This window comes from Cordyceps fumosorosea (assembly GCF_001636725.1).
Source record: "Cordyceps fumosorosea ARSEF 2679 chromosome Unknown scaffold_10, whole genome shotgun sequence".
In the NCBI taxonomy this organism is placed as follows: domain Eukaryota; kingdom Fungi; phylum Ascomycota; class Sordariomycetes; order Hypocreales; family Cordycipitaceae; genus Cordyceps; species Cordyceps fumosorosea.
The window spans coordinates 892,925-909,348 of NW_017387310.1; the positions used below are offsets into that span (position 1 = coordinate 892,925).

General features: G+C 52.9%; 8 protein-coding genes across 8 annotated transcripts; 4 read left to right on the top strand and 4 right to left on the bottom strand.

Annotated features, from left to right (window-relative positions):
• Nucleotides 1–1,350, top strand: ISF_04774 (SUN domain-containing protein; the record flags this gene model as incomplete). Its single annotated transcript, XM_018848379.1, has 2 exons — nt 1–1,251; nt 1,306–1,350. The coding sequence occupies 2 exons, from the start codon at nt 1–3 to the stop codon at nt 1,348–1,350; spliced, it is 1,296 nt and encodes a 431-aa protein (XP_018704714.1).
• A 708-nt stretch (nt 1,351–2,058) lies between these two features.
• Nucleotides 2,059–3,543, bottom strand: ISF_04775 (histone deacetylase phd1; the record flags this gene model as incomplete). The annotated part of the gene is made up of 1 exon (XM_018848380.1): nt 2,059–3,543. One exon carries the CDS (start codon nt 3,541–3,543, stop codon nt 2,059–2,061), a length of 1,485 nt encoding a protein of 494 aa, XP_018704715.1.
• A 1,311-nt stretch (nt 3,544–4,854) lies between these two features.
• ISF_04776 (PHD finger domain protein) lies at nt 4,855–6,180 on the top strand (the record flags this gene model as incomplete). Its single annotated transcript, XM_018848381.1, has 1 exon — nt 4,855–6,180. The coding sequence occupies one exon, from the start codon at nt 4,855–4,857 to the stop codon at nt 6,178–6,180; it is 1,326 nt and encodes a 441-aa protein (XP_018704716.1).
• A 221-nt stretch (nt 6,181–6,401) lies between these two features.
• On the bottom strand, nt 6,402–7,605 carry ISF_04777 (hypothetical protein; the record flags this gene model as incomplete). Its single annotated transcript, XM_018848382.1, has 2 exons — nt 6,402–7,058; nt 7,147–7,605. 2 exons carry the CDS (start codon nt 7,603–7,605, stop codon nt 6,402–6,404), a joined length of 1,116 nt encoding a protein of 371 aa, XP_018704717.1.
• Nucleotides 7,606–7,972: 367 nt separating this feature from the next.
• On the top strand, nt 7,973–8,420 carry ISF_04778 (acn9 family domain containing protein; the record flags this gene model as incomplete). The annotated part of the gene is made up of 2 exons (XM_018848383.1): nt 7,973–8,185; nt 8,256–8,420. 2 exons carry the CDS (start codon nt 7,973–7,975, stop codon nt 8,418–8,420), a joined length of 378 nt encoding a protein of 125 aa, XP_018704718.1.
• Nucleotides 8,421–8,516: 96 nt separating this feature from the next.
• ISF_04779 (Helicase-associated domain protein) lies at nt 8,517–10,823 on the bottom strand (the record flags this gene model as incomplete). The annotated part of the gene is made up of 1 exon (XM_018848384.1): nt 8,517–10,823. The coding sequence occupies one exon, from the start codon at nt 10,821–10,823 to the stop codon at nt 8,517–8,519; it is 2,307 nt and encodes a 768-aa protein (XP_018704719.1).
• Nucleotides 10,824–11,329: 506 nt separating this feature from the next.
• ISF_04780 (plasma membrane SNARE protein (Sec9)) lies at nt 11,330–12,669 on the bottom strand (the record flags this gene model as incomplete). Its single annotated transcript, XM_018848385.1, has 2 exons — nt 11,330–11,389; nt 11,440–12,669. 2 exons carry the CDS (start codon nt 12,667–12,669, stop codon nt 11,330–11,332), a joined length of 1,290 nt encoding a protein of 429 aa, XP_018704720.1.
• Nucleotides 12,670–13,699: 1,030 nt separating this feature from the next.
• ISF_04781 (Protein synthesis factor, GTP-binding protein) lies at nt 13,700–16,315 on the top strand (the record flags this gene model as incomplete). The annotated part of the gene is made up of 1 exon (XM_018848386.1): nt 13,700–16,315. The coding sequence occupies one exon, from the start codon at nt 13,700–13,702 to the stop codon at nt 16,313–16,315; it is 2,616 nt and encodes an 871-aa protein (XP_018704721.1).
• Between the last annotated feature and the right edge of the window lie 109 nt (nt 16,316–16,424).

Here is a 16,424-nt window from a genome sequence, read left to right on the forward strand (position 1 = left end):
ATGAAGACCTTCATCCAATTGACCCTCGCGGTCACCCTCGCCGCGACGGTCACTGCCTCGTCTCACCACCACGGTCACCGCCATCTGCACGTCAAGAAGGATGCCACCAAGGTCGACAAGCGCGAGCCCGACGTCGTGACCAAGGTCGTTGCTGGCCCTACCAAAATTGTCTACCAGCTCGGCAACAAATTCGTCGACGCCACGGAGGCCAAGAAGGGCCTGGACAACGGTGACTACATCATCGTTGGCGAATCGACCCCGACTTACACGCCTCCTCCTGCTCCCTCCACCACCAAGGATGTCGGCGCGCAGTTCATCGAGTCCAAGTCGACCACCACCACGACCACCCCGCCTCCCCCTCCCCCGACCACGACATCGACTCCGCCTCCCCCTCCCCCCAGCTCTACTGCTGCCGCTCCTGTTGGCAACGCTGCTTCTAGCGATGACGGCGATGCCAGCAGCTCGGGTGGTGAGAATATCGAGTTCCCCAGCGGGAAAGTCCCGTGCTCCGAATTCCCCTCCAAGTATGGCGCAGTTCCTGTCTCTTGGATGGGCATCGGTGGCTGGGCTGGTATCCAGAAGGTGGCCAACTACCCCAACGCGGTCAGCTTCGACAATATTGTTGAGGCCGTTAAAGGCGGTTCCTGTACCTCCGGCTGCATGTGCTCATATGCCTGCAAGCCCGGTTACCAGAAGAGTCAATGGCCCACAATCCAGGGTGCTACTGGACAGTCCGTTGGTGGTATCTACTGCAACCAGGATGGCTACCTCGAGCTCACTCGCGAGAGCGTCAAGCAGCTTTGCACTGCTGGCGAGGGTGGTGTCTCCATCCAGAACGATCTCGACCAAGTTGTTTCTACCTGCCGTACCAACTACCCGGGTAACGAGAACATGAACATCCCTACTGTGGCTGAGGCAGGCCAGACTGTGCCCCTCACCAACCCTAGCCAGTCTAATTACTATCAGTGGGAGGGCAAGAGGACTTCGGCTCAGTACTACATCAACCCCAAGGGCGTCGCAGCCAAGGATGCCTGCCTCTGGCAGAGCCCCACGTCTCCCAACGACCGTGGTAACTGGGCTGCCGTTATTGCTGGTGTCGGCAAGGCTGACGACGGCATCACTTACATCTCTCTGTTCCTGAACAAGCCTACCTCCTCTGCCCAGCCCGACTTTAACATGGAGATTATCGGCGGTAACACTAAATGCGGCTACCACAACGGCCAGTGGATTGGCGGCGACGGCGGTTGCACGGTAAGTGTCCCCGTGCTGCTACAGATGGCAAATCATACTAACTGCGAATGACAGACCGGTGTGGCCTCAGGCAAGAATGCCATCATCCGCTACTACTAAGCACCGCGGCGCCATCGTGCAGCAGCAAAATCGCTATTTCTCCTTGGATCTTAATGTGAATATTCTTTTCGGTAGAGGCACCACTCGAGGGCTGAAATATGGTCGGGGATCTAGATCCATCCATGATTCGAGACGCAAGTGTGTTTGATCCAACTTGTGTCTAGTGTTCGCGGGCTGGTTGATGTGGATGATGTAGGATTTCGGAACACAACAGCGCCACCTTGGATATACTGCGCTGTGATAATTGGCTATACTCTATTAATCGCGAGCGGCGTTGTTGAATGGTTTATCTCCTTTTCGGATCCTGCTTTGTCCTAACGATTCCTTGAGCACCTTGCAGTTCATCCTGCGTGAACTGCGCACAAGACTCCAGTGGGGTTGGGGTTGGTTTCGAAATAGGAACTTGTTTTTATTTGGCTACCTAGTTAATTCTCGCAATTGATTTTATCTTGGTACGAGTTTACGTGCGACAGGCTTGTGAATTGTATACATTGACTGCTTTGTACTGGTGAGTTTGACTTTCATAGCAACATCCACCTCAATAACCCATAGGTTATGTATGTGGGCAAGTGCACATGGTAAGGACACTGAGTGTACTTTGACAAGGAGAACTCAACTTCCATTTGATTTGCTTGGGACTGTTTCAGCCCAACTGAGGCCCCTAGCTTTTCTGGCCAACTATCCATCCTCCCCCCCGTTCTACTACATCTAAAGCTCCATCGGTACAGCAGTGCCCGACTCTCTTGCTAACCGCAGCTCATTGCTCCGCTCCTCATTCTCCTCCTTGAGACGCTGCTCGACGTCCTCGCGGATGCCGCCAAGGTCGGGTGGGATGGCCTGCATCTGGACGCTGGGCGCGGCCTGGACGAAGCGCAGCTGCTCGGTGACGTGCTGGAGGATATCTTGCAGGCGCTTCTGCGAGTTGCGGTTGGTGCGAGGCTCGCCGAGGATCTGCTCCAGCGTGGGAAAGAGCGTGTCCTGGCGAAATTGTTCGCGCCAAGGCACATGCTGTGGCAGGATCGGATTGATCTTGTCGTCACAGCCGATGGCAATAGACGTCTCGTAGGCCCATGCGCGAGCGACATTGCGCGGCGTGTAGCCGCCGCCGCCAAAGAGGATGAGGGGGAGGTTGTATTTTTTGCAGAACTTGACGCAGGCGCCGTGGCCTTGGACCTGCAGGTTAAAGCGGCCAAGACGGTCGCCAGCCAGGGAGTCGGCGCCGCACTGTAGTGCAATGGCACCGGGGCGGAACTTTTCGACAATGCGGCCGATGATGGTGTTGAAGAGCCACTCGTACTGCTCGTCAGTGATGCCGTCATTAAGGGGCACGTTGACGGCGTGGTGCGCGCCGGGATTATGCTCGCTCTTAGGCCCATTGTCGTCGAGCGCACCTGTGCCGGGAAAGAAATTGTTGGGGTCGTACTTGTGGAAGGAGACAGTCATAACGCGGTCGGTCGAGAAGAAGGCCTCCTCCACACCATCGCCGTGGTGCACATCAATGTCAATGTAGAGAACGCGGGGGTAGTATCGCAAGAGCTGGAGGATGGCAACGACAATGTCGTTGATATAGCAAAAGCCGGACGCCTCGGCCTTTTTCGCGTGGTGCAGGCCACCGCCCCAGGCAATAGCAATGTCCGACTGCTTGGAGCAGAGCTTGCGTGCGCCGTCGAGCGCGCCACCCGCCGACATGGAGCAGTAGTCGTAGAGTCCGTCAAATAGTGGACAGTCAGAGCCTCCAAGATTAAATTTGAGATCTGGATTTTGGTTCTCGAGATCGCGCGGAACAGGCTCCGGGAGAACGGTGCCGAGGAAGTCCAGGTAGTCGGTTGAGTGAAACGTAGCCAGCTCCTCGTACGTGGCTGCACGCGACACATAGTTGTCCATAGCGAATGACATGCCATACGAGTAGATGAGGGACTTGGAAAGGGTGAGGCGCCAGGGCTTCATAGGGTGCGTCATGCCAAAGTGGTGCTTCTCCATGTCCGGGTTGCAGTGAAATGAGACGTTGTAGCCTTTTGGTCGGGTGATGCCGGATTCCTCCGCTATGCGCTTGCATTTGCTGTAGAATTTGGCATTTTCCATGTCGCTAGCAAGCCCAAGCGGCGAGCCATACTCTTCGACAATGTCAATGTCGACATCTTGCTTGTGAGGGAGATAGTTGGGCTTGGGGACGCGAAACCGGTATGCATCCATGGCTCGGAGGCCTGCTGGCGAGGCTCCAGGACGACCAAATGAGGGTTCTTTGGCAGTCAGTTGCAGCTACACTGCTGAGATACGTATTCGAATAATGCGCGATGTTATCTCGCCCTTGCAACTCGACGTGGGCAGTTGAGGTTTTAGTCTCAATCAGAGACAGACAGGCCGGACCAGCACAGAGGTGGGAAAGGCGGAACGGTGCGTAATGTTTCGCAAGTCGAAATGGCTGAGAGTCGGAGAAGGGTCAATTTCAGTTCCTACACACGAGTCTAAACTGTGTTGTCGCGATTGCAATGGAGTTGTGCAGAATCAGGCGAGGGTATGAAGGGTCGTGAGAAGAGTGAGTACCTTGGTACATTTCAGTGAAAGGAAGCGCTCAACTCCAATCCAGCACAACTCGCTCAGTGGCGGGCTCTGGGCTAGCCTGATTGGAATATAGCGCCATCTGGAGGGCATGGAGCGAGGCCACCAACTCGCCGCAACCACAAGTTTGTCTCGAAAGTGGTCGCTTGCGCAGGCGTCCATCGGCCTGTCTGCCTTTCTGACCTGTCTGCCTGCGCCTTGCCTGCGTCCACTAATCGCATCGCTATTTTTCCGTGGCCCCGACATCCCGCACTTTCCCATCCCATCCAGAAAGTGAGTGCCTTGCGCAGCTGGTCCAATCCTTCACTCTTCATCGCATTCAACCGCAAAGCCACACTGGCTCCCAGTTCATCCTTCATCCTGGGATCGCAGGCAAGGGTTCCCCTGTCTGAGGTAAGTTGATTGCACTTTCTTGCGACCCGCGCCTGCTTTTTTTCTGTCCCTGTGCCGCTTCCGTTCGCGGGCACCATCGCAGGCTGCGCAAAGTTGCGTTGCTCGTGACAACCACACCATCTCGCCCAACTCCCAGGTTACGCCGAGACGAGCAGATTTGCGGAATTGATTGTCACGCCTGACATTGCATATGTATGGCCCTTGCTACTACACCAAACATTTTTCATCTTTTATTTCTGCCTCATCACCCCTCCATTGTCCCAAAGGTAGTGGATTCCGTCGGCTAGCCATATTTATTAGCTGCAGCCGCCGACGGCTTGCTAAAGTGGCCCCATGTCATCCTGATCCCAGCCCACCTCTCGTCAATCTGATTTTGCTTGGCTTAATTTTGCTCTTTCTACACTTCTGTCCACCTCTCATTCCTTTCCCTGGCCTCTAGCTCTGCCATTTTGAGCCTCGTGGCTCTATAACTACGTGCTGTTCAACGCAAGAGTCCTGCGTCGCCTGCTTTGTGCCTCTCCTTCGCGCTTTTCAGCGCCCAAGTTGTTAACGATGCCCAGAGACGACTTGTCCATCGATTTCGTCAAGAGGATGCCTCAAGCTGAGCCCCTCGACCCGAGCTTAATACTCGATGATTGGATCAACCGCGTTCAGAATTTCCCCGAGGAGATTCGCTTTATGCAGGATGAGATCGCAGAGAAGGACCGACATTATAACGAATGCATCCGGATGATCGAAGACCGCGACGCTAAGATTCAGAAATGGATCAAAACCAATGGCAGTCATGAACCGAACCCCAGAGAAGACTTATTGCGCTCCCAAATCCGAGAGAATTACGCCAAAGCCGACCGTCTTGCTCAGGAGAAGATTGATCTGGCACGAAAGCTGCAAGTGACCATGGACAAGCATCTACGCAGTCTCGACATACAAATAAAACTGTTGTATGACCGGGCTGAGCCCGGATTCAACGACCCCGATGAGGTTCCGTCATTGCTACGTCCCAGCGCTGCCAACATTGCCGCGCCGTCGATTCGGACAAGCAATCCCTCGAGTATGACGGTAGGCCCGACTCTCGCTCCCATCAGCACTGGATCCAATCCTGCATTGGCTCGACTACCCACACATCCGCATATACGTCAAGCGCAAACACCACAACAGCAGCAGCCACCAAATCAGCCACATGCTGCTTCAGCACCGGCAACTCCTGCTGCGAGCATTATTATTAATAGACATAGGGAGGGCTCTGCAGGACCGGCCACGAAGCGAGGACCTAGGGTAGCCCCCGGAGCAGGCACCGCCCCAACCACGTCGAGCGGGCTTGCACGACACTCATCTCTAGGCCCAGGAACCACGAAGAACAACCCCGCGACTGGTCCTAATGGGGCCGTCCGAGCTGGCAGTGCTGGCCCAAGGGCCACAACAACCAAGTTAGGAAACGGGCCAGGCAGTCGACGAGGCACACCCACTGCGCCGAACCGCAAGAAACCCCCACATAAGTCCAAGCTATCCCGCGTCAAGAAAGCCTCTGCTAGAACCTCGCCAGCCTCGACAGCAGAAAGTGACTTGTCAGAGGCCGAGAGTGGCAGCGGCGACGATGCTGCCCGGCGCTCTGGGTCTGCCGCTGATAGCAAAGATGCTGATGGCGATGAAGTCATTTGTGACGTTGATGATGATGACGAGGAAGAAGAGGAAGAAGGCGGCGATGATAAGAAATACTGCTTATGCCACCATGTTAGCTACGGCGACATGGTTGCGTGCGACAATGACAACTGTCCTTACGAGTGGTTCCATTGGTCCTGCGTTGGACTAAAAAGCGAACCAAATGGCACTTGGTACTGTCCAGTGTGCTCGGAGAAGTTGCAGAAGAAAGCCAAGTAATGAGGCTTTGAAGATATGAATTATGAGAACGGTCAGGTGGCGCATGATTGCAATGAGAGTTGGGTAGGTATTTGAGGCAGGTTGTACGGCGTTGTTGTTTTCACCAAATACCCTTGGGCAAGTTAACTGGATTGGAATACAACTTGAGCAATTTCAGCGTTGTGCATTGTGATGCAACATCATCTCTTCATATGTTCTCCTTGGTTGTATTTCATTGTGGTCTACTCTGGCAAGGTGCATTTTACAACGCCACGTCGCACGCCGTCCGATTCTTCACGCAAAGTTATGACCTCGCTCCCACGACTGCGCGCCTGTTCAACAAAGTCATCCAAGGAGCCCCCAACACCGAAATACAGCCTTTTGGCAGCCACCAGCGCGACCGCCGGCGATGCGTTTTGCTTCGACTTTTCTCGTCGCAATATTGAAAACGTAGCTTCCGTAAATGCCTGCAGCGCAAACGGCGAGTAAATTGTTTCTGCGCCGAGTAACAATGTGGCAGCGGCAGCACCCGAGCCAGTCGCGTCATCGGGGATGATGCTATAAACGAGCTCAATAAACTCGGGGGACCACGCTCCAGAGAGGAATGTAAGAGAAATGCGGTTAGCGATGAGGTAGGACTGGAACGCCGCAACCACCTCAGGGAGAAGCTCCAGCTCGTCGTCGATGGAGAAGGCGTTGCGTAAGGCAGGTGTGTGTTCACGGGTGGAAAGAGCCCATGCGAGAATGAAGTTGGGCAGCGTGACGAGCTGCACGACGGTAGGGTTGTAGTCTGCTACAACAAAGGATGTTGGCTGGCGGGTTGCGGCAGTTGTTGGCGTGGTGGCCTCTATTGTCCATTGGAAGAGGGAAACGGAGGGCAAGGCCGTTCCGCAGCCAAACTGAGTTCATGTTAGAGTGAATTTCCTTGCAAGTTTTTGGAACCAAGAGGCATAAGATAGGCGAGGGTTCTTTGCTTGTGCGACGTACCTCTATAATTCTCATCGGCAGATGTTCAGCAGCAGACACTTTACCCTGCGCAGCCAGCACTTTGACCAAGTCTACGCTGCTCTCCCAGCTCTTGAACCCACCCTCATACACGCCCGTCTTGACATCATGGGCGCCCAGGCCGGAGCCGTCGGCGTGGACGCTGTGCTCCGCGTCCTCCTCCTCTTCCGCCATGAGCTGCACCCGCACATCCCAAAGCTCGCGGCGGGGCAGCCGCACGACGCTTCCGTCATCGAGGGTCACGTCCAGCAGGCTGTACGCGATCTTGGAGGGCATCGCGGCGAGCATCTGACCAATGTCATGGCATGCGGCGGGCAGCTGAGGCTCTCCGGGGACGGGAAATGCGCCAGCTGTCGAGGCCGCCGCCGCCCTGCGGGCGGCGGGCTGCCGAGTCTCCGCCGAGTCTATGTCGGCCCCGGCGAAGCCAAAGGAGAATGACATGGCGGAGTTTTGAAAGAAAAAAAAATTATCTAGAAATTGAATCCAGCGTGTAGCTGCTACCAGGTGCCTTGAAAATGCGGTGATTCTGAGTTCTGATTTTGTTGTGGGGCCGAAAATTCGGGCTCGAGCTGCTGCCACCTGGGACTGCGCCGAGAGGTTTCTCAATACTTTTCCTATTTGAACATCTCTTCTAGCACAGCTTTCTCGACAGCGTTGGTCTCAAGTGAACAAATTGATTTGATTTTTTACACTTGCAACTTTCTTATCTGAACTTTCGAGCTGCAATACACGCGCTCTCTGTATTACGTCGCTTTGCGTCCATTTCCCCTTTTGTCACTTGCCCACTAGTTACACCTCAATCATCGCCATGCGTCCGTCACTAGCCAGACTCGCCAAAGCCGCGTCCACACAGAAGGGTCTTCGACCTGACCCCATGGCCTTGCTGCCACCGATTCCACTCTACCGACGCCTCTTGCGCGCGCACCGCAAGTTTCTCCCGGCGGAGCTGCGCGTCCTGGGCGACGAGTACATCAAGGCCGAGTTTCGGGCGCACCGCAAAGTCGACAACCCAGCGCATCTGGTAAGCCGATGTCCAAAATCAACCCATTGACTGTGTGTGCTAGGTGAGGATGCTGATGAATAGGCTGAAGATTGGCTTCTTGACGGAGTGGCAAATGTACGCGCAAAAGATTGAGGGTGATGCCTGGATTGGCGACAAAATTGACGAGGGTAAGCTGGCAAAGCTGAGTGATGAGCAAGTGTATCAGCTTTACGACTTGATGCAATCGATAGAGAAACATCGCAGGGGCGAGTAAGTGTGGAATCAGGTGATTTGAATGGGCTCTGTGTACACTATGGGTATAAATTTTATGAACTAGACTCTGCACCTTCTGCGACTTTCTTGCCATCTATTATCGTTTGTACTTTCGCTCTAATGCCTCGACGAGCCACGTCGTCTGAATAACGCTGACCTTCTTCGCATAGTTCTTCTTGGTGTAAACCTGCTCAAGAAACATGATGGCTTCTACCCTTCGCCCGTGGAGCACACTTGCCGGGTGTATGGCCACAACATGCTTGCCCTGGCTGGTCACATAGCTTGCATCTGGTGCGAGCATTGCTGTCTTCATTGCAAACCCACGGATAAAGCATTTGAGAATTGTCTCGGCGCGCCCCGGAGATGTTGGGGTGAATGGCTGCGGGTCAGCCGGCGGCGCCTCATTGAAGAGCTTTTCCTTAACGCACATGCCGCGAAGCTGTCTTCGAATATTCAGCGCCTGCTTCATGGTGCGTGTGTTGAGCTTTCGCTTCTTACACCACTCATTTCGGTCGGCGTTTTCAGCTGTGTATTGCTGCATGGTGGTGAGGTATGTGATGATGTCGCCTTCGCGTCGTTGAAGCTCCTTTCGAGATTCCTCGACCTCTTCCTGGCCTTCTTCCAGATGCACAGCCAGGAAAATGTCCTCGCCTGCCGTGATACATGATACAACATCAATGACCTCCAGTAGGCAGTCGTATTCTGGGTTTGAGGCCGCAATCAGAACAGCGCCTAAAGGAGCCGAGAGGGGCAGCTTGGCCATGGTCTCTCCAACACTATTAATATTCCCATCGTCATCCAGCGCCCCAAGAAAGTGCAGATGCACCAAAGCACGTTCGATTGCTTCCGTTTCCGGAGAATCCATTAGAGGAAAGGAGAAAACATCCTGAATCCCGCGTGCCTTCATCGTGAGGACTGCGCTGAGAACGTCGTTGCGGAGGATCTCTGGGAGATCAGCCGACTGCAGCGAATCGAAACTCGCCTCAGTGTAGAGACGGTAGCATTTTCCAGGCCCTTCACGGCCGGCACGACCCGTTCTTTGGATTGCTGATGATCTAGAGATGGGCTTAGCGAGTAGCGATTCCAGGCCCAATCGCGGGCGGAACTGTTTCATCTTCGCTTTCCCGCCGTCCACCACATATCGAACACCGGATACTGTGACCGATGTTTCTGCAATATTCGTTGCGAGGACAACTTTTCGTGTGAACCTGTTCTTAACAGGAAGAAAAGCCTCTTGTTGGGCTTCAATCGACAGCTGCCCATATAGGGGTACCGCTTTAATCTTCGGCACGTTGGAGGCAAGGCTTGCGCAATACTCTTCGATCAATTTTTGGGCCATGATGATCTCCTCTTGTCCCGTAAGAAATGCCAGGATATCGCCAGGAAGCGGCTCTTCCGTGTGTATTTTAAAGATGCGTTTCAACAGCGCGTCCTGCAGATCGGCAACGGGCCGAGATTCGTGCTGAACCTCGACGGGAAATTGTCGACCCTCGATCTGTAACATATCAGCACCTTTGTGATTGTGCTGTAATATTGCATCGTCGTCAAAGAACCCCCTGATAGCTTCGATATTGACAGTAGCACTCATAATGACGACTTTGAGCGGAGCGCCGCCACGATGCTTCGGCCCTGCGATCAAAATTTTCTTTAGGAAGCCAACTAATAGATCAGCATCTAGGCTGCGTTCGTGGATTTCATCAACAATGACGGCACTGTATTTTCTCAGGTATGGGTCGCGCAGGAGTTCCTGAAGCAATGTGCCCTCAGTGAGGAATTTGATTTTGGCGCCCTTGGGCACCTGGTGGTCGAATCGAACGGAGTATCCAACTTTGCCATCTTTTCTCCATTTTCCCAATGGCGTTCCTGCTTCTTGGGCCACACGGTGCGCCAGAGTTGTGGCAGCGACTCGTCTTGGCTGAGTAATGGCGACCATGCCACCGACAAAAACTTCATCTGATGAGCCTGCAAGTTTAACTTTTTGACGCCTACACCAAGGCTCTTCGGATAAAAACTGAGGAACTTGTGTACTTTTGCCAGATCCAGTCTCACCAACCAAAACGAGGATATTGTTCCCAGATCCACGCAAAGGCTCTAGAATTTCTTTTCTGTGTCGCCAAATGGGAAGTGCTTGCCTCGCTTGCAGAAGAGCTCCGCCCCCAACATTATTTGATTTGGAGTGTGGACTCTTTGTGTCGGGTCTTTTCGAGATATCCTTGTCAGGTTTATCGTCTGTCGTTTTTCTTTCGCTCTCTGCAATGGGTTTGAGAGGCGGCTTTGATTTGAGCGGGCCTAGGTACCCGTCCAATGAAAGTGTTTTGCCATTGCCAAGGCTGATTATGTTGAGACCTTGGCCGCCAGTTTTTCGTTTTTTGGCAGGCTGGCTACCATTTTCTGCGGACGCCATGTTACTGCTGAGGAAAATTATTGTTCATTTGATGGCTTGGATGAATGAAGTAGCTATCAATGCTTTGAGCTTTTGTGGGCTACACGTGAAAAGTGGGGGCTACCTAAGTTTATGTGCGAGGAACATGTAAATAAAGGTATATTTTCCACTACCTAGCAGCAAGTATTAAGGTAATTCAGATGTTGCTTGTCAGAAACGTTCACTATCATGTGCGATTTTTGTATCAACCAGCTTTCGTCGACACTACGTTTGAGAAGAATAAGAAGTAATATAGAGCAGGATTGAGAATGTAGCCGCTTTTATCCAGATTCCCATTCAAAGATTTCCCCCATCAGTTTCCCAGAACCAAGCCTAAGTCAACAACTAATGCCACTCTGGCCTAGATGATGAGGTAACGTCAAAACCGGTACCGAAGGCAACACATACTCTAGCGTTCTGGCGCAAAGCATGAGCACGTGTTCAAACAGCGATCTAGATTTCTCAGGCCCAATAGCGCAGTGGCTCGATTATTTGATGCGGGCCAATCTCTCGCGGTTCATGCGAGTGGCATCATCCACAGCATCGCTCTATAACCAATGATTAGTAACCTGGCTGAACACACGGCTGGCATGCTAACCTTTGACATGATTCTGTCAATTTGTTTGTTCTGTGAATCAACCTCCTTTCCGATGGCACGACCAACCATGTTCATCATGGAAACCTGACCTTCGAGCTCATTGATACCATCATCAATCTGATCCTCAAGCTCATCGGCGCCTTCTTCATCTTCCAGGTTGAATTTACCATAATCCTTTTTGGTACGCTGCCAAGGTCCGCCAGCACCGGCGGTGTTGAAGTCACGAAAATTCGACTCCATGCGCTGGTTAGCAGAGAAACCCTCGCGGCGAGTTGCCTCTCTCTGATCGCGCTCGGCTCGGTGACGGTTCATTACTTCCTCATCCGCCTTTTGCTGGCGCTGCTTCGATGTAAAGGGGTTGGAGACATGGACAGCAAACATGCTCCTGTTGAGCGTTTTCAGCTCCGCTGCTCTATCTTGCGCAATTTTGTTCTGGTTGGCAGCAAGGTCCAGGTTCTTCTCGGTGTTGTGCAATCGTTCACCCTGTGCTCCAAGGCGCGCGAGCGTGGCGCGGCCGACTTCGTTCGCTTGCCTTGCCATCTGTACTGAGCGCGAGACTGATGCGGAACTTTCCTGTTGCACTTGGCGTTTTTCAGCAAGAATCGCTTGCGTTTCGGCTTCGTCTTGTTCTTCTGCTGTCAATTCTCGCTGGTCACCATATCCGCCGTAGCTATCCTGCGAAGTAGTGGTTGCGCCGCCTTGGCCATAACTGCCGCTGGTCGCACCTGTTTGCTGTCTCTGAGCATATCTCTCCTGCGCACCACCAAGAAGGGCGTCTCTGTTGCTGTCTTGCTCGTCCTTATCGTTCCGTCCGAAGCCACCATAGCCACCAGGGCCTCTAGCACCGGCGGTGGATGCTCCATATCGGTCTGCTCCAGCACTGCTCTCGTATCTGTTTGAGCCATAGCCACCTCCAGATCCGTATTTTTCGGAGCTGTATCCGCCATAACCGCCAGCACGGTCCGGGGCATCCTGTTGTCCAGCACCAGGAGTACCACCTGGTGCACCACCTCCTCCAAGCTGAGAGCGGGCTTGTTGGTAGGGCGTCACGTTCGCATACTTTGCAGAATCGGCATATGGGTCGGCTGTGCCTTGAGGGTCTTGCTGAGCGTACGGATTCTCGGACTGAGCAGCCCCAGTTGACCCCTTCTTGCGACTTCCAAAGAGAGCATTGCGGCTAGCGTCGTCGCCGTCGTCGCCGCTCTTCTTGCCAAAGCCAAACTTCTTCATATTGGGTATTCGTGGACTATGTGATTCGATTGATATCGTGGCCGAAATGGAAGATCGAAACAGGCAAAATGAACCAAGAAGGGGAAAAGTCACATGGAACGAGGACAAAAGTAGCGTACCTGCCTAGGTGGCAAGGAGGCTTGGTTTAGTTATGACGGTGCACGACCAACGTATCAGGCGGCGCCTACCAAGATGATTGGGCAGCAGTGGGGCTGTTGCTATTAACAGCATGATCAACGGTACCTAGTTACAGCCTCCTTCTCTCACAGAACCTGAATCCACGTAGCAACCTAAAACAGAGCGAGCCCTTTTCCAGAAATGACTAGTATTTATCAGGCCTGGACAGTGTCTGGACCATCTTTTGACGTATGTTACTAGGGCTCTGCATTGACAGTGTTTGGAGCCGCAGGGCCGTCAGGCAAGGCACATACCCCAAAGTACCTGCATAGGTACAATTTCATCACACAGGGACAAAGCTCAATTTACCAGCACGGGGAAACGTTGTATAACTAGCTGGCAATCCACATGCCCTTTGGCGGCAAGTTTGAAGGCCGAAGCTGCGTCCCCGTGAAAAAGAAGAGGGGCAGGCAACTGAAAGAGGAGAACCCCACCAAGCGATGCGCCTGGTTTGGTACTCCGTACAGGCGACAGCGAAGTCGCTGGCCAATGGCGTCCCCCCTGGGGGGTACCAGGTTGTAGCCAACCTCATCATTACTCACACCGCGGTCCTCGATAACATGTCACAACCTCTTGCTTGGTATATCAAGCACCACAAGCTGCAAATTCGTGTACGGCATCTGCTACCAACTCCTTTGGCCTCATTCGAAAATTCGAATAGATTGCAGCATTTCATATATCATCTCCTCGCCACAAGGAGCCATCTCTCCGTTCGGCACAAAATGACTACAGAGTACCGTCATCTACAAATACAACACACAACCCAGACAACACGCTGAACGGTACATAGGGCTTGCCCACATCGAATCATATTCTGGCTTTCCCCAAATCTTTAATAGAAAAAACGAACACCATGGCATCCATATTTACCTTCGATCCAGACCCGCCGAAGGTATCGTCGCCTTGGATCCCCCCGGCTGACCCTATGAAGCCATCTATGTCGGGCTCTTCGCAAAAAGAAGAAGATAACGGCAGGCATGAGTTGCTATCAGACTACGGTGTCACCAAATTAGAAGCAGAACCTCAAGAAGGGCCTACTGAGTATAAGTTGCATCTACTATTGCGGCCGAGGAGGGCCTTTACATACATGTCAACCCGCATCAAAGACATAAAATCGAATACGGGTACACCTGCAATTGGAACATCTGGGAAAACAATTCTTTCAACAAATATTGTTGCTCCCCAGACTCGACAGCAGCGTCTCCAACATCTGACGACACAGCTTCTCTGGAGGATGCAGCAGTCTTCACCCTACCACGCGGCGCGAACCAAAGAGTTGGTGGTTCCGCATTGGCCTGATGGTAATGCAGACTTGAATTCCGCCATTCAACTTGCTGCTTTAATCCCAGGCTTGGAAGAGTCGGGTGGTGCTTTGTATGAAATCGGCGTGTCCGACGACGGAACGCTCGTAGGACTTACAGAGGACGAGATGGATGAGAGCCTACTTACTTTGAGAATAATGGCCGCTAGCCTAGGCTGCACGGTCGAGGTCATGCGCATGGTCATCGTTGGTGAATGCGAATGGATGGAGTCTGTTGATCTTGTTGACGAGGGTGACGACGCCGTTCGCCAGGTCTCCAAGAAAGATAAGCTATGGGTAGCAGAGGCCATGGTTACTCCATCCTTCAAGCAGCATGATACTGCAGAGTTTGCCGAGAATAGGTGGCAAAGATCCAATGCCAGAAACCAGCAACAGCACCAAAGCCTTGCAATCACCAGCCGTGGCAGATCTACAACTTCACAGTTGAGGGTGACCCTTACGGGCCCTACCACTTCTGGGAAGTCTAGCTTGCTCGGTACTCTCTCTACGGGAACCTTGGATAATGGTAGAGGCAAAAGCAGGTTGAGTCTCTTGAAGCACCGCCACGAAATGGCCTCTGGCGTAACCAGCTCCATTGCGCAAGAACTTGTGGGGTACAAAGACGGTACGATTCTCAATTTTTCTCGTCCGGATATAGAATCGTGGATAGATATTCATGATCAGGCGCAAGACGGTAGGCTTTTGTTTGTGTCTGACTCTGGTGGACATCCTCGGTATCGTCGAACTGTGCTTCGAGGCCTCATGAACTGGGCGCCGCATTGGAGCATTCTCTGCATCGCAGCAGATGATTCTGAGCAGACCTCAACCGCCTACGGTCTTGTTGGCCAGCAAAACAATAGCGTGGAATTACCATGCGTCGACCTCGTCATGGCACATCTCACGCTATCTCTCAAGTTGGACGTTCCCATGGCCATCGTCATCACAAAAATGGACTTGGCCTCCAAGTCCGGGCTTCAAACGACGCTTGCCAAAGTTTTAAGCGCGATGAAGGAAGCTGGAAGAGCACCGAAAATTCTGCAGCCAGACCAGAAAGAGCACAGGGAGCTGGTCAATATCCCCATGAGCGACAAGTTAAAGGTCGGCCCAGTTATCGAAGCAATGAAAACCGCCGACGGTTTGACTAAGATTGTACCAATTGTGCTCACTAGCGCAATGACCGGCTCCGGCATAGGCCTGGTTCACGCTCTGTTGGAAAGCCTGCCACTGCCACCTCCGCCTACACCACACGACTTTGTGGGCGCCGTGCTGAATCCTGAACAGCCCAAGTCGCTTTTTCATATCGATGATACTTATAACCTGCCTATTTCTCAGGGAAGCTCGGCTACAGAGAACGGAACTGCACAGAATGGTCTCGTTGTTTCGGGGCATCTGAGATTCGGCAGTTTGACGGTTGGAGAGAGAATCGTGGTCGGCCCGTTTCCATATGAAGACGAAGATGGAAAAGTATCTGTCCCAGCGGATCGACCGTCACCAAGCAGTTTTGGCTTGTCGATATCTCACCCAGCTTCAGCAGAGCTGGCAAGAATTGCCATGAAGAATGCCATCTCCGCGTCGGAGATTGCCGGCGAATGGCTAAAAGCTGAGGTCGTTAGTCTTCGAAATTTGCGCCTTCCAGTAACAACTCTAGAGGCAGGTCAGGCGGGTTCCATTGGCCTAATCTTGGATAGGGGCAAGGACCATGCACCCAGAAACATGCCGCGAATTCGCCGCGGCATGGTGCTGGCCGTGCCATCAAAGCACATGCTAGATACCGGTCTCTCTTTACAGGCCGCAAGCGGGTTCACCGCTGTGTTCAACGAACTCGACTCAAACACCCTTGCCATCGGTGCCCTCGTCAACGTGTATGTTGCCAGTATTCGGGCCGCCGCTCGCATTTCAAAGATTCAGTATACTGATCTTCATGCGCCTGGTCAAGAGTCCGGAAATACTGCAACGGACGAACTTGGAGTGTTTAATTTGAACGACGAGATGGAAACGGTAGCCGCACGAGACTCAGAGGACACTTGCGCGACTGAAGTGACATTGGAGCTGTTGCATACCCGAGAGTGGATTGAAATGGGGTCGCGCATAATTCTGCTAGAAGGTGGTAAAAAGGATAGATCGGGCCTAGAGGGGAATATTGGAAAGGTGGTTGAAATTGTCGACTAAACGGCTGTTTGATTGTGGTTTGTTTGGCTTGTTGAAGTTGTCGGCATGCGCAACAATTCACGGTTCAAGGTTAATTGAGATCTGGTGCAACTACAATAATACCAAAAAT